The sequence below is a fragment of the Synchiropus splendidus genome, chromosome 16 (genome assembly GCF_027744825.2).
Source record: "Synchiropus splendidus isolate RoL2022-P1 chromosome 16, RoL_Sspl_1.0, whole genome shotgun sequence".
In the NCBI taxonomy this organism is placed as follows: Eukaryota; Metazoa; Chordata; class Actinopteri; order Syngnathiformes; family Callionymidae; genus Synchiropus; species Synchiropus splendidus.
Window position 1 is genome coordinate 15,245,519 of NC_071349.1, and position 11,636 is coordinate 15,257,154.

General features: G+C 44.0%; 4 protein-coding genes across 5 annotated transcripts; 2 read left to right on the forward strand and 2 right to left on the reverse strand.

The window, feature by feature from the left end:
* Nucleotides 1–640: 640 nt before the first annotated feature.
* On the reverse strand, nt 641–2,228 carry LOC128747464 (NPC intracellular cholesterol transporter 2-like). Its single transcript, XM_053845361.1, has 5 exons — nt 2,095–2,228; nt 1,855–1,944; nt 1,550–1,657; nt 1,314–1,486; nt 641–1,012 (listed from the first exon to the last, which is right to left on the reverse strand). The coding sequence occupies exons 2-5, from the start codon at nt 1,934–1,936 to the stop codon at nt 926–928; spliced, it is 450 nt and encodes a 149-aa protein (XP_053701336.1). The 5' UTR covers nt 1,937–1,944; nt 2,095–2,228; the 3' UTR covers nt 641–925.
* Nucleotides 2,229–2,554: 326 nt separating this feature from the next.
* Nucleotides 2,555–3,710, forward strand: isca2 (iron-sulfur cluster assembly 2). The gene is made up of 4 exons (XM_053845576.1): nt 2,555–2,647; nt 2,788–2,935; nt 3,095–3,210; nt 3,283–3,710. The coding sequence occupies exons 1-4, from the start codon at nt 2,586–2,588 to the stop codon at nt 3,455–3,457; spliced, it is 501 nt and encodes a 166-aa protein (XP_053701551.1). The 5' UTR covers nt 2,555–2,585; the 3' UTR covers nt 3,458–3,710.
* Nucleotides 3,711–4,569: 859 nt separating this feature from the next.
* cipca (CLOCK-interacting pacemaker a) lies at nt 4,570–8,719 on the forward strand. 2 transcript variants are annotated; one of them, XM_053845161.1, is made up of 4 exons: nt 4,570–4,698; nt 5,429–5,544; nt 5,748–5,917; nt 5,978–8,719. In XM_053845161.1, exons 2-4 carry the CDS (start codon nt 5,439–5,441, stop codon nt 6,626–6,628), a joined length of 927 nt encoding a protein of 308 aa, XP_053701136.1. In that variant the 5' UTR covers nt 4,570–4,698; nt 5,429–5,438; the 3' UTR covers nt 6,629–8,719. The 2 variants fall into 2 exon arrangements, with proteins under 2 accessions (XP_053701136.1, XP_053701137.1); XM_053845162.1 differs by having other exon boundaries at nt 4,696–4,845.
* Nucleotides 8,720–8,808: 89 nt separating this feature from the next.
* zdhhc22 (zinc finger DHHC-type palmitoyltransferase 22) lies at nt 8,809–11,614 on the reverse strand. Its single transcript, XM_053845163.1, has 3 exons — nt 11,544–11,614; nt 10,004–10,561; nt 8,809–9,944 (listed from the first exon to the last, which is right to left on the reverse strand). The coding sequence occupies exons 2-3, from the start codon at nt 10,557–10,559 to the stop codon at nt 9,673–9,675; spliced, it is 828 nt and encodes a 275-aa protein (XP_053701138.1). The 5' UTR covers nt 10,560–10,561; nt 11,544–11,614; the 3' UTR covers nt 8,809–9,672.
* Between the last annotated feature and the right edge of the window lie 22 nt (nt 11,615–11,636).

The window sequence follows — 11,636 nt, forward strand, 5'->3', positions numbered from 1 at the left end:
ACATACAGAAAATCAATTTTGATGTGTTCTTCCACTCAGATTTGCTTCCTACGGTTTCAAGTCACCAACACTAGATGCCTCTAATCCAGATTGATAGTGACCCATGAGAACCGTATTCAGCAGCACAGATCTAGAGGTTGTTCTCATAAGTGACATGCAAAATTCTAAAGCTTGTGGAAGGGAATGCAATACAACTTGGGAAAGTGGACACGTTTTTGCTTCAAGGCAGCTCAACTGTCTCAAGTTCTCATGGACTTAAAGTTGTCAAATTTTGACCCGCACTTTTGGGAATTTTGTTCCTTTGAAACCAGTTTCGATGGGACACCTGTTGCCTTGGGCAAGACACGAGTCAGCCGTTTTAATATGGAGAATATGGCTGACTCGACCAAAGTGATCAACAGGATTCAGTTACAGAATCACACCAAAACACTTCCCCAAAAGGTGTATTGTACATAATGAAAACCAGAAGTTATAAAAACCAACTTTTGGGAGTGGAACAATGAAATTGGCTAGCCTCTTAAGCAACACAAGTCATAGCCATTGGAATAAACCTTGAGAGCCTAAAGAAAGTGCAGCAGCCCAGCTACATGGTGGTGGAGGGGACAAGTCAAAGTTTAGAGTCATACACAGCACTCTGAAATTGTTACTTTATTAGTTTTAATTTCAAGACTGACTCAAGTACAAAGGTGGGAGAGAATTACAAAAGCAAAGGAGAATGCAACCGGCGGCGCAGTCTTGGCACCGCAGTGGAATGCAAGTCAGCAGCCACACACCCAGGACATCGTCCCACTTCTTGTTTATCATCATTGAGTTAATGAATCATGGATGAGCAGAAGTGGAATGCTGCATCTTAAAATCGTTGATTTCGATTTGTTAATCTGTTTAAAGAAAGGCCCAACACCTGGCAGGCGGTGCGGAGGCACCTCTAGCTCACGATACTGACGGGGAACTTGATGCAGAAAAAGTCATCGGTGTGGTCGTCTTGCAGCTCCCACTTCACCACCAGCCGCATCTGGAAGAGAAGTCAGAAACATCAGGAAGTGAGCACAAATAAATGGCATAACAGGTGACAAAAGGTTAACCCTTTCTTGGCAAAGTCAGAATTTTAACTGTTCAGGTTTCATTTTAACAAAAAAAGTCAAATATTCAGTACATTCAAAATGTGACCAGATAGAAACAAATATACAGATATAGTAGAAATGCACTCCAAAATAGAGGGGAAGTAAGATCAGATGACTAAGTTTATGACCATTTCAGAGCCAGGAGGAAATGAACAATGAGCAGAACTGGTTTCCAACTGCCAAACATCTTACCGTGGGATACTCGGTCTTCACGGGTAGAGTGGTGATGTAATGGTAAGTGGCCTGCTTCTGGATGGGGCACTGGATTCCAGACTCGCAGCCGTCTTCAATGGGAATGGGGAAGGGGACCGGCAGGCCGGCGATGATGCCGTGGACGACCGCTTTGCTGGACTGACTCACGACATCTGACAAAACCACGCTTAACCCAAGACAGATCAGTCAGGCAGGTCCATCTGAGAGAAACTCACCACTGTTGAACGTCACGTTGACGGTGTACGACTGTCCTTTGTGGAGTGGGCAAGGCTGAGTGGTGCAAGGAGTAATGTCCACAATGGTGACTTTACCAACCGTAGACCCTGAACAGTTATGAATGTTAGTGGTTTGGTGTGAAGTCCCCAGTTCAAAAAAATAAAAAAAATCTTTAAGATCAGAAGATGATCATTTGAGCTCAGCTTCATAACGTCTTCATGCAAAAGTTTATTTCAATAGACCCAATAAGGTTCAAGACGTGGAATACAATGTATTATACTAAAGCTGTAAAGACGCCACTTACCGCAGTCAGCAAATTTCACCGGTACCGCACAGGTGAGTCCAATCAGACACGAGAGAATCAACAGTCCAGATCGCAAATCCATTCCTTCACCTTTAAATGAAGATACCGTGTAAGAGGAAGTCGAACGTGTTGACAAGCAAACCCAGTAGTTTGGAGCGAAGCTCCGTGATTTCCAAGTTCAACACGAAAACGGCAACCTGACCGGAATGAAACTACACAGATCTATATAAACATCATTACCTTGGATGTCCTGACAGCCGTGCAGCGTCGATGGTCACTTTGCTACTTCCACTCACCCAGAACCTTCCTCCTCCTCTGAACTCCGACTTCCTTCTGTCACGAGACCGGAGACGCACTCATTTATACTCGAGCCTGTATGTCCCGAACTTTGACTGTCAGCCACGCCGCTCAAAAATACACTCTATAAAATATTATCTGTCGTTTTCTGTCCTCCATAAACTATGCCAATGTTCAAAACTGAAATATATATATTTGTGCGCGTATAGTCGACAAAATCTTCCGGTATCTGTGTTAGTGTGCCTGACAGACAAAATTCAGCTAAAATTCCCATACTCACGTAAATCGGACGATTATGTGATTGACAGGCATATTGACGAATTGTATCGTAAAAAGGCGTGACATTTTGACTGATAACACTTTTTAGCCAATAGCAGCTTTCGTTCTGGCTGCGACGCTGTCGGGGCGGGTCTTCCTGTAGTTTGTTATGGAAGATGTCACTAGCTAGACGAGCAATGTCGAGTGTTACCAGACCAACCCTTCTGGGATTCTTCAGGTAAATTGTTCCTTAATTTGTCGATCGTAAATGTTGAAAACATTATAAACATGCTAGCATTCTTGTTGTATCTTTAACCTCGATGGCGTCGCGGTGTTGCTGTCCCCCGTGATCAATAACACTACATCTTGTTGTTTCAGCGCCTCCAATCTGCTTAAAAACAGCTATGTCTGGCATCAGATCCCACGGTCTTTCTCGAGACGCGCAGTATCGCCACGGTCTTTTAGCACGTCTCCCAGCCAGCAGCCGACCGCTGACAGAGTACAGCTGACTGAGTCGTGTGTGAAGGTGAGCTGGTCACATCATCTTCTTCATTCGTAGTTTAATATTCACTCACTCATCTTATTCCCGACAACACATCTCACCTACACAGGGTAAAAGACACATATAGGCAGACTAAAGTACTGTTTAAATATGTGAAATAATTTAAATTGCATGTGTTCCCAGAGACTCGGCGAGATCATGGGCAAGGGTGAGTACCTGAGGATTTATGTGGAAGGAGGCGGCTGCTCCGGCTTTCAGTACAAGTTCTCCGTTGATGACAAGCGAAATGAAGACGACAGGTGACTTCCTATCTCACAGGGTTATTTTTCATTCCAAAAATCACTCATTCACACTCTCCCTCTGCTCGCAAGAGTGTTTGAGCAAGGTGGAGTGGGCATCATCGTGGACCAGGACAGTCTGGAGTTCGTCAAAGGTGCCACGGTGGACTTCAGCCAGGAGCTGATCCGATCGTCCTTCCAAGTGCTAAAGAATCCTCAAGCTGACCACGGATGCTCCTGCGGCAGTTCCTTCTCTGTCAAGCTCTAATCACCCGCAACAACTCACTGCTTTTCAGTACATTTATAATCATGACTGTCACAGTTAGATCTCCCGGAAATCATCTAGCGGCAACTTGCATCACACAAGAGGTGTCAGTGTGCTTTTGTTTTAGTCGCCACATCAAAATAGTCATAACATGGACGTTCAGGTAACAGTTGTGCTTCACTTTTGAATTATGAATATGTAAATATGATAACTATGGATATATATTTATGTTTTCAAATAAACCAAGTGGATGAAAGTGTCTGCAGATTTTCAATGACAGCTCCACAGCCAGGGTTATCAGAATCAGTTTCATTGCCAAGGTCAGTGAAGGTCCCACCAACTAGGAAAGTGCTTTGGTACGTCGTGCAATAATGAATAAGCAATAATAACAGAAGTTATGTTAAGTCTGTTGTAGTTAGAGGCGGCAGATTGGCCTTCCAGAAGTAACCAATGAGGACAGTCGGTGGTGGGAAGGGTCTCTTATGGCGGTTGGCGAACAACCTGGTCCACAACTGTGTAGCACATCTCATACAGTGAGGTTGCATCTTCAGGTGCTTTACAAATGATCTATAAAAACAAATCCGGTCCCTCATTTGGGACCAGATCACCTACACAAATATACTACAGGAACATAAAGCATGCAACAATACAAGGGGGATAAGTAACTATTATTGAAAACAAATAAACATTCATTTATATAATATTGACATAAATAAATGATGTATAACATACAGGAATGTCACTGTGGATGAAGTGAGGAGAGAAGGAGTTGATCAAAATATCATAGGAATAGTCGAAAAAGACAAAGTAAATTAGATTATGTCAGATTGGATAAGTTATTTGTCCCACAGTTGGGAAATGCCACAGCAGCAACAGTCAATTACAACAAAGACAGAATAGATGCCCCAAAACAATAAACATCAAGACCTTTAGAAAGCATCGGCACATATAAAAACACAAAACTACACGAAAAAAAGCCGCTATTTAGCCAACTATTCTATTTATTTTTATTGGAAACTGGTTATTTGGTTCAACTTTCTTTAATAAAAAAAAAAATGACGTCTTGTTTGTGTAGTATCGTCAGACGTCCACTAGGCTGCGACACTGCACATTGACGTCGCTTACGTCAGAAGAAGAGAAGAACATTTGGGAGTGTTGACAAGGCTGCAGCCTGTTTTGGAGTAAACACCTATCTTGGAAATCTCTGATATTCGCATTATTCTTTACATCCGTGCTGCAAACTGGTGAGTTTGACCACGAAAACATGCTGTAGAGTGACGTAGCTGCGTTGGCCTGGCAACAAGCTGCAGTTAGCAGCTAGCATCATGAAGCATAGCACGCGACATCAACAGTAAACAACAAATTCGCTTTTAATTCATCGTTTTGTGGCGGTAAGAGCATATTTTACTATTATAGATTACCTCTCTGTTCAAGTGCGTCCCTTGAGTATGTCGCAACTGTGTCAGTTAATGTGTTGTTCTACGGTGTTATGTAACGTTAGCCGATGGATTCAAACGCTGCACTGACGACTTGTTTTGTAAAACCCTCAGAACGTTTAGCATATTTAGTGACCATGGTTGGCATACTGCAGACCACGTTTTAATGTTGCATCTGTAAATGTATTCTGATTTTCCCGTGTGCTTCTTCAGTTCATTTGTGTTTCAAATCAAAGTCATTGAATAGCTCGATGAAAAAGGGAAAGTAGTTCACCTCAGGTGATTTAACTCGTTCAAACAGTGGTTATAATGCAGAATCGGTGACATGAAAATGACTGTGCATGTGCAAATGAGGCGACAATAACGGCATAATGAGTCGTTACGCGGAGTCGGGATGAAGAAAATTAGACATATAGACCGTTATGTTCCCATCAGTTCGACATCACCTTTGGAGTTTTTAAGTGTAATATCCAAGTTGCTGTTATATGAGACTCTTTGAAACGTCTATCTTTATGAATAACATGTTTTCTGTTTCCAGAGGAATCATCATGAGTAATTACAGGACACCAGACCGACATCAACCGCCGTCTTTCAACAGGTCAACGTATCTTGGAACCGCCAAGTCGGACCTGGAGCGAGACTCTGGATTCTCAGGTATCTCAGAAGTCTTTGGGTTCTTGGATGTGTATTGCAATAGTCCTGCGCCTGACAGCGAGCAATAGTCCTCAGCACCTCAGTGGTGGTGTTGGGAATAAATGGGCAGTTTTCTTCCAAGATGAATCACTGTCATGCACCATTTCCCCACCCTTCTGAAAGGTTAGCAGCTGATCCATAGTCTTGTTCCATCTGCTCTGCAGACGCCAGCTCAGAGTACCTGAGTGCAGTAGAATTGACGGATTCTGAGGATGCGGGGAGGAAGGAGCCGCTGGTGGTCCAGGATCCCGCTGCCGTTCACATGGCTTTAATGGGCGGCTCCTACAGCAGTTTGCCTCCAATGATCATCATGAACAACTTTGTCCTCAAGCAGGTATGACACGCTTTTGACCTCTTCTTGGGACTTCAGTTTTAAATGAGTGTGTCTCTTCAGCCTCCTCAGGCTGCTGCTGAGAAGCAGTGGAGCTTTCCTTCCCCCCTGGAATCAATGCCTCAATCTCAGGTGGTTCTCCTTCAACCAGTCGTGCCAGATTGCAATGGCATCTCAACAAAAACAGTCCCGGAACAGTCCCGACAATCCAAAGTCCCAGCCCCAAAATCGTACCCCAGAATCGCACCGCACCCCGGCGACGTCCCCACAAAGAGGTCAGGCTCCTCCAGGATGAAGGGAAGTTCCTCAGCGTACGAGCAGAAGCGACACCACCATCACCACCACGATCACTACCGCTCAGCCAGCCCACAGACGCAACCGTCGGCTGCTTCTAGTGAACCGGCTGACATATTTGAGGTCATGAACAGTCAAACATCACAGGCACAGACTCAGCTTGACCAGCCGACCCTCACTAGCGCTGTGACCCCCAACCCCCAGGAGCGCTTCAGCAACACCTACAACATCCTCAACAAGTGCGGCCTGCTGGGCATCACCATGCGCACCAAGCAGCTGATCCAAGACAACAAGCGCACGCAAGGTCAGCTGCAGCAGCTGCAGGCGCAGACGGAGCTGCTGCTGCAAGCGCTGGACAGCGGCGACCCGCACCTCTGGACTAAACTGCAGCTTTCTCTGCAGGACGCAGGCGAGGAGTGACTACAGGAGTGACTCCTCGAGTGAACCAGACCAGCACTTCTAATGGCAGTTATGGCAGGTATCCAGGCCTCGATGATGCAACATATCTCTTGAAATTTGTGACATCGTAGCATAGTGGAACCCAGCCCTCTTGAAGCTTAGTGGTCCTTAGAGGAACTGTTGCAATGCCTAATAAACCCTGTTAGAACTGCTGGTCCAGAAACCTAAAGCACATTCAGCTCTCTCGCGGGAGTAACGAGCATGCTAGCGTGTCAAACCGCCGCCTATAATCTCTTAGTTGATCCAATGGGAGGTTTTAGTACGAGAGGACTGCGATGCGGAGCCCCCCAACTTTTCACCGCATCAACGCATGCCTTGTCCTTCAGTAAGGAGATGTCAAGCGATCACTGTGTCAATGTCGCAGCACGTTTTTTTTCGTAACACGTTGGACGGGGATGGCGTTTGTGCCAGTGACTTATTCTCGGGAGTTGCACCTTCAACTGTCCTTTTGTACATTGGAACGTCATCACTGTGAGGGTTGCCAGTGAAGATTTGGAAGCGCGTAAGATGTCAACAAACATCACTGTGACTTCCTGCCAAAGTGGTAACGACACACAGTCATTTCCTGTTTGGGAAATTTCCAGTGTATTTCCTTCAGACATCTGAAGCTGGAGCTTTTCTTGTTTACTTAATGTTACACCCACAGTTGATGCACTTTCCAGTTACAGTGAGATACAAGCAAAGACGTACAGTGTATGAATGGAACCGTGAAGTCGTTCTGAACACAACTCTTTGTTGACTCGATGCTCAATTTCCATGTTAACCACAAATCGGTTTCGATTATTATGACTTAATTCTGGATTTGCGATTTAGGTAGGGCATGTTCATACTCGTTCGTACACTCGTCATGTGACCCTTGAAAGCTTTTTTTTTTTTTTGAGTTTTAATCGAACAAAAGAGTTGGGGAAGAATATTGTTTTATCATGCTAGTGAAACAATGATAAGGAAGCTGAACTGTAGTCAATGAAGGGTCACGTGACGGAACGTGGACTGTAACCGGAGCTGCCACTCGGGGCTCCAGATCCATTTTTTTTTAAAGTAATATGCGAATTGTAAGTGTCTTTGCTGCTAACCATCAGCATGCTAGCATTATCGCTGCTTTCGTCACGTAGGGCTGATCATACATGACGTTTTTTTTTTCAACTTCCACATCTCGTCCGTGCTCTGTTTTTTTTTTTTTTGAGTGAAGTGGTTCCATTTCTGATGTAAAGTCATGTGTTTGCTTCAGGTCGGCTTGTTGGACGACAGCTTGGCGTCAGTATTATTTATAAGCCTGTTCTGACTGAGATGACACTTGTCATTGAAAGGTGGACGTGTAGCTACTTTGTGTCCATGTGGAAATTGTCTTAGGGTTGTGAAGAGATAGTAGCTACAAGACGTTCTCAACGCAGTGTTTCAAGTCACATACGTTACTTCAACAGTTACAGTTAAGCACCTTAAAAAGGCTGGCGAGATCAATCAGACGGACGGCCCATAAACCAAACACTGATTCAGCATTTGAAGATGACGTTACTGCACTTTAGCACTGCGATTATTTTGGCGAATGTAGCCTCAATCTAAAAAATTTGAATATAATACTGATGTCTGATTTTAGCACTAAACATCATGTGAGTATAAGAACACACATGCTGTACTGAAATACGTATAATTAGATGATTGTGTGGCTCTATGTCGTGCTCAGATCATAACCGACTTGTTTGTTTCCGTGAGTTAGGACACATTGACCCTCGCGAACCAGACATGTATATCTTTAGTTCTCGACCAAACAATGTGAACGTTGCGGTGCCTTTTGACTTCTCTGTGTTGCTTTGTGGCGATGAAAATGGAAAAAAAAAACTGAATGTATTTTTTAACTCTCCAAAGATTTTTTTTCTTTCGTTGAAAGGCAAATAGCCATGAAGACTTGTTGGTTCTTCGATCTGATCAAGAGGAAGGATTTTTTTTTTCTGATTTGAGGATGAAAATATTTTTGTTGTCTTGTTGTTTAAAATGTGCTTTTCTGTATCTGATGCTTTGACTAATAATTTATCATCGTAAAACAGTTGAAGACCAGTGCTTGTTTGAGTCCTTTGCTGCTCGATTTTGACACTGAAATGGATGCGATCATTTGAAAAAAAAGAAACTTTATTGACACAGCATCTGCAGCAGCAACGTAACTTACAAACATCATCAAAACGTCCTGGTTTATGGCACAGTTGTGTTGATACCCTGTATTGGCCCCCCAACATCTCCTCCTCAGTAGGAAACCAAGCTGTGGCGAGGATCCGTCAGCTAGCCCTTATCCTCGTCTCCCGTTGAGCAGAGCATGATGGGTAATCTCCCAGCAGCACTAAATACAGAAAATACATTTGTTTTTTATATTGCTTCTCACACATCTACAAAGCGGGTTCTGAGTTAACCAAGCCGTCTCATCCAGAACTACTTGCATCACCTGAAACTGAAATCTGCCACCAAAATATTGATCATATTTTCCTCTTTTTTTCTCTCACTGTATCACTCTAGTTGACTCAGACTCAGTCTGTAGCGAGTAGTTTTCGTTCACTTTCACATTACCATGATAATCTACCATCACTATGACAAGTATTTCAGTATTATATGATTTGTTCTGTCATTATGTTGACTCAAAAGCTGTCAAAAGTCTTCCACTCTCAACATATATTCAGCTCCCTCTCTCTATATTGAAAGGGGTTTTGACTCATTCCCATTTTCCGCAATATTCAGACTCCACGTGTGTATGGCTGGACTGGTTCCACTTCCCAAGGCACCTAAAAGTCTACGAAGGCTTTCAATCCAAGGACAGTGTTTGATCTCCTCAGTCACGGTGGTTGTTGAATGTCTACAAGCTAAACTATTCTACTGGAGTCAGTCTTCCCACTGTCTACACCTTAGATGAACCAGGACGCGGCGTATAAGTTTCACATATGGCTCCTGTCCGTACGGAATGTTCACTAAATATCTTCTATGGCACAAGAACAGATAACCGCTCTGTGGAGCCGCCTACTGCTTCAGTCTTGTTTGGGAACATCAGGATCGTCACTCTCCACCGTCTGCACGGGGAGGATAAGGCCAAGCAGCCAGCGGCTCCCGAAAACATCCTTCAGGTTGGCCCTCCAGGGGTTCCTGTTCTCCACCAGCTGTCCTCTCTGCATCTGGCACCAGGTTTGCCCCCGGGCCACCAGGAGGACCTGCTGACAGCAGAAGCCAGCGCAGACCAGGCCGATCCCCAGCCACACGTAGAGCATGAGGACCAGGAAGAGCTGCAGGCCGGAGATGGACCCTGTTGGGGAGGAAGTCATAAGAGTCATGTCGCCTTCACGGTGTGAAGAGTTCACTCACCCATGAAAAAGTATCCCGTGGAGAGGGGGAGCAGGGTGAGGAAGGTGAGGGGGTTCTCGAAGGAGAGCTGGTACTCCACGGTCAGGTAGGCCACGCCCAGCACCAGCGAGTACATGCAGGTGCAGGACGTGTAGATGCAGAACATGATGAAGTAGCGCATGTTTTTGTTGCCGATGCAGTTCCCGGTGAAGAAGCAGTGGTGGTCCCTCTTCAGGATCACCTTCTTGCACAGCTTGCAGAAGTGCCGGCCGTTCAGCAGGTAGTGGGCGTCCACCTTGTCCGAGCAGTGCGGCGAGCACACGGGCACGGCAGGCTCGTTGGCGCTGGCGGCGGGATACCTGATGGTCATCATGTAGTTGCCCAGAGCGTTGAACATCATGAAGAGGAAGACCAGAGTGTGGAGCGTCATGGAGCCCCCAGACGGCGTGTCCAGGCTTGGGAAGATTGTGGGGAGGAAGTAGGCAAAGTGGAGGACAAAGGTGGCAGCCGTGGCGGAGAAGAAGTAGGCGGGAGCCACGGCGTTGAGCAGCCGCAGCTTCAACATCCTGGTGAACATTTCTGAGAGGCAGATCATGACTTCAAATTATACTTCAAAGATTTTATGACTTTTAACTTCAAATAGAAACAACAGAAAAAACCCCACAATTTTCATAAACAGAATCAAATCCAAATTTATATAAAAGAAACGTAACGTTCATTTTTTTTATTAGATAATTATAGGCATTTACAAATATTAAATTATACACTGGAGGAATTGCGTTCAATTTAATGTTTTTTACAATAATAATTTACTACAAATATAGAAAAAATATATCTATCAAATAAAAACAACAAATAAAATAGAATAATAATAAAAATAAGAAATATTATCTTGTATAATACATAAAATATGTAATATAAAACCTATTATCAGTAAATATACCAGTTACAATAAAATCACAAAGCTATAAAGAAGTAAAATTCAACAATTCAATGACTTCATTAAAAAGGTAGAATTACTCGCAAAAACGTGAGACAGAATAAAAACAAATATAAAATAAATCTGAAATATACATTGTATTTAAATAAAAAGGAAATCTCAAATAGGACAAATATTCATAATACTAATAACAGTATTCAACAATTTAAATCCAAAAGAGAGTCCATGGGGGGGGGGAAATAATAAATGTTATAATTAATAATTGCGATTTAGTGAAAACTTTATTGACAAAAAGCTTAAGAACAACAGCAAGATCCAGACACTCTTTAGAAAAATACGTATAAACTAATGACATTGTCTACTATGGAGACAGAGAACCACAGAGAATCTCCTAAACTGGGTCTGTGGTCTCTGGGGCCGCTACCAGGACCAAGAATATCCCCCCACAGGACGCTCCTGACCCGGACCGCTCCACATTTTCACTCTGTTGATCCACACACTTCAAAAACACAACACACATAACGGTTTCCCTGCGCGATGTCATTGACGGGGGTGGTGACGTCATGTGTATGCAGTCGCTCGCGCTTCCTATTTAAAGAGGATGTTGTGTTAGTGTCCTACCTGCGAGTGAGAGGTTCGGTCCTTGCAGCAGCACCGAGCTTCTTCAGAACCGACTGATGCTCAACCTCAGCAGCGCCTAGTGCAGTCGAGTCC

Coding starts and splice junctions, on each gene's coding strand:
- zdhhc22 (XM_053845163.1), bottom strand. CDS start 10,559: ATGTTCACCAGGATGTTGAAGCTGCGGCTGCTCAACGCCGTGGCTCCC. Junction 9,945..10,003: donor CACGGGATACTTTTTCATGG/GTGAGTGAACTC, acceptor CCTCCCCAACAG/GGTCCATCTCCGGCCTGCAG.
- LOC128747464 (XM_053845361.1), bottom strand. CDS start 1,936: ATGGATTTGCGATCTGGACTGTTGATTCTCTCGTGTCTGATTGGACTC. Junction 1,487..1,549: donor CAACGTGACGTTCAACAGTG/GTGAGTTTCTCT, acceptor TGGTTTTGTCAG/ATGTCGTGAGTCAGTCCAGC. Junction 1,013..1,313: donor TGAAGACCGAGTATCCCACG/GTAAGATGTTTG, acceptor CTTCTCTTCCAG/ATGCGGCTGGTGGTGAAGTG.
- cipca (XM_053845161.1), top strand. CDS start 5,439: ATGAGTAATTACAGGACACCAGACCGACATCAACCGCCGTCTTTCAAC. Junction 5,545..5,747: donor GCGAGACTCTGGATTCTCAG/GTATCTCAGAAG, acceptor TCTGCTCTGCAG/ACGCCAGCTCAGAGTACCTG. Junction 5,918..5,977: donor ACAACTTTGTCCTCAAGCAG/GTATGACACGCT, acceptor GTGTCTCTTCAG/CCTCCTCAGGCTGCTGCTGA.
- isca2 (XM_053845576.1), top strand. CDS start 2,586: ATGTCACTAGCTAGACGAGCAATGTCGAGTGTTACCAGACCAACCCTT. Junction 2,648..2,787: donor ACCCTTCTGGGATTCTTCAG/GTAAATTGTTCC, acceptor TTGTTGTTTCAG/CGCCTCCAATCTGCTTAAAA. Junction 3,211..3,282: donor AAGCGAAATGAAGACGACAG/GTGACTTCCTAT, acceptor TCTGCTCGCAAG/AGTGTTTGAGCAAGGTGGAG.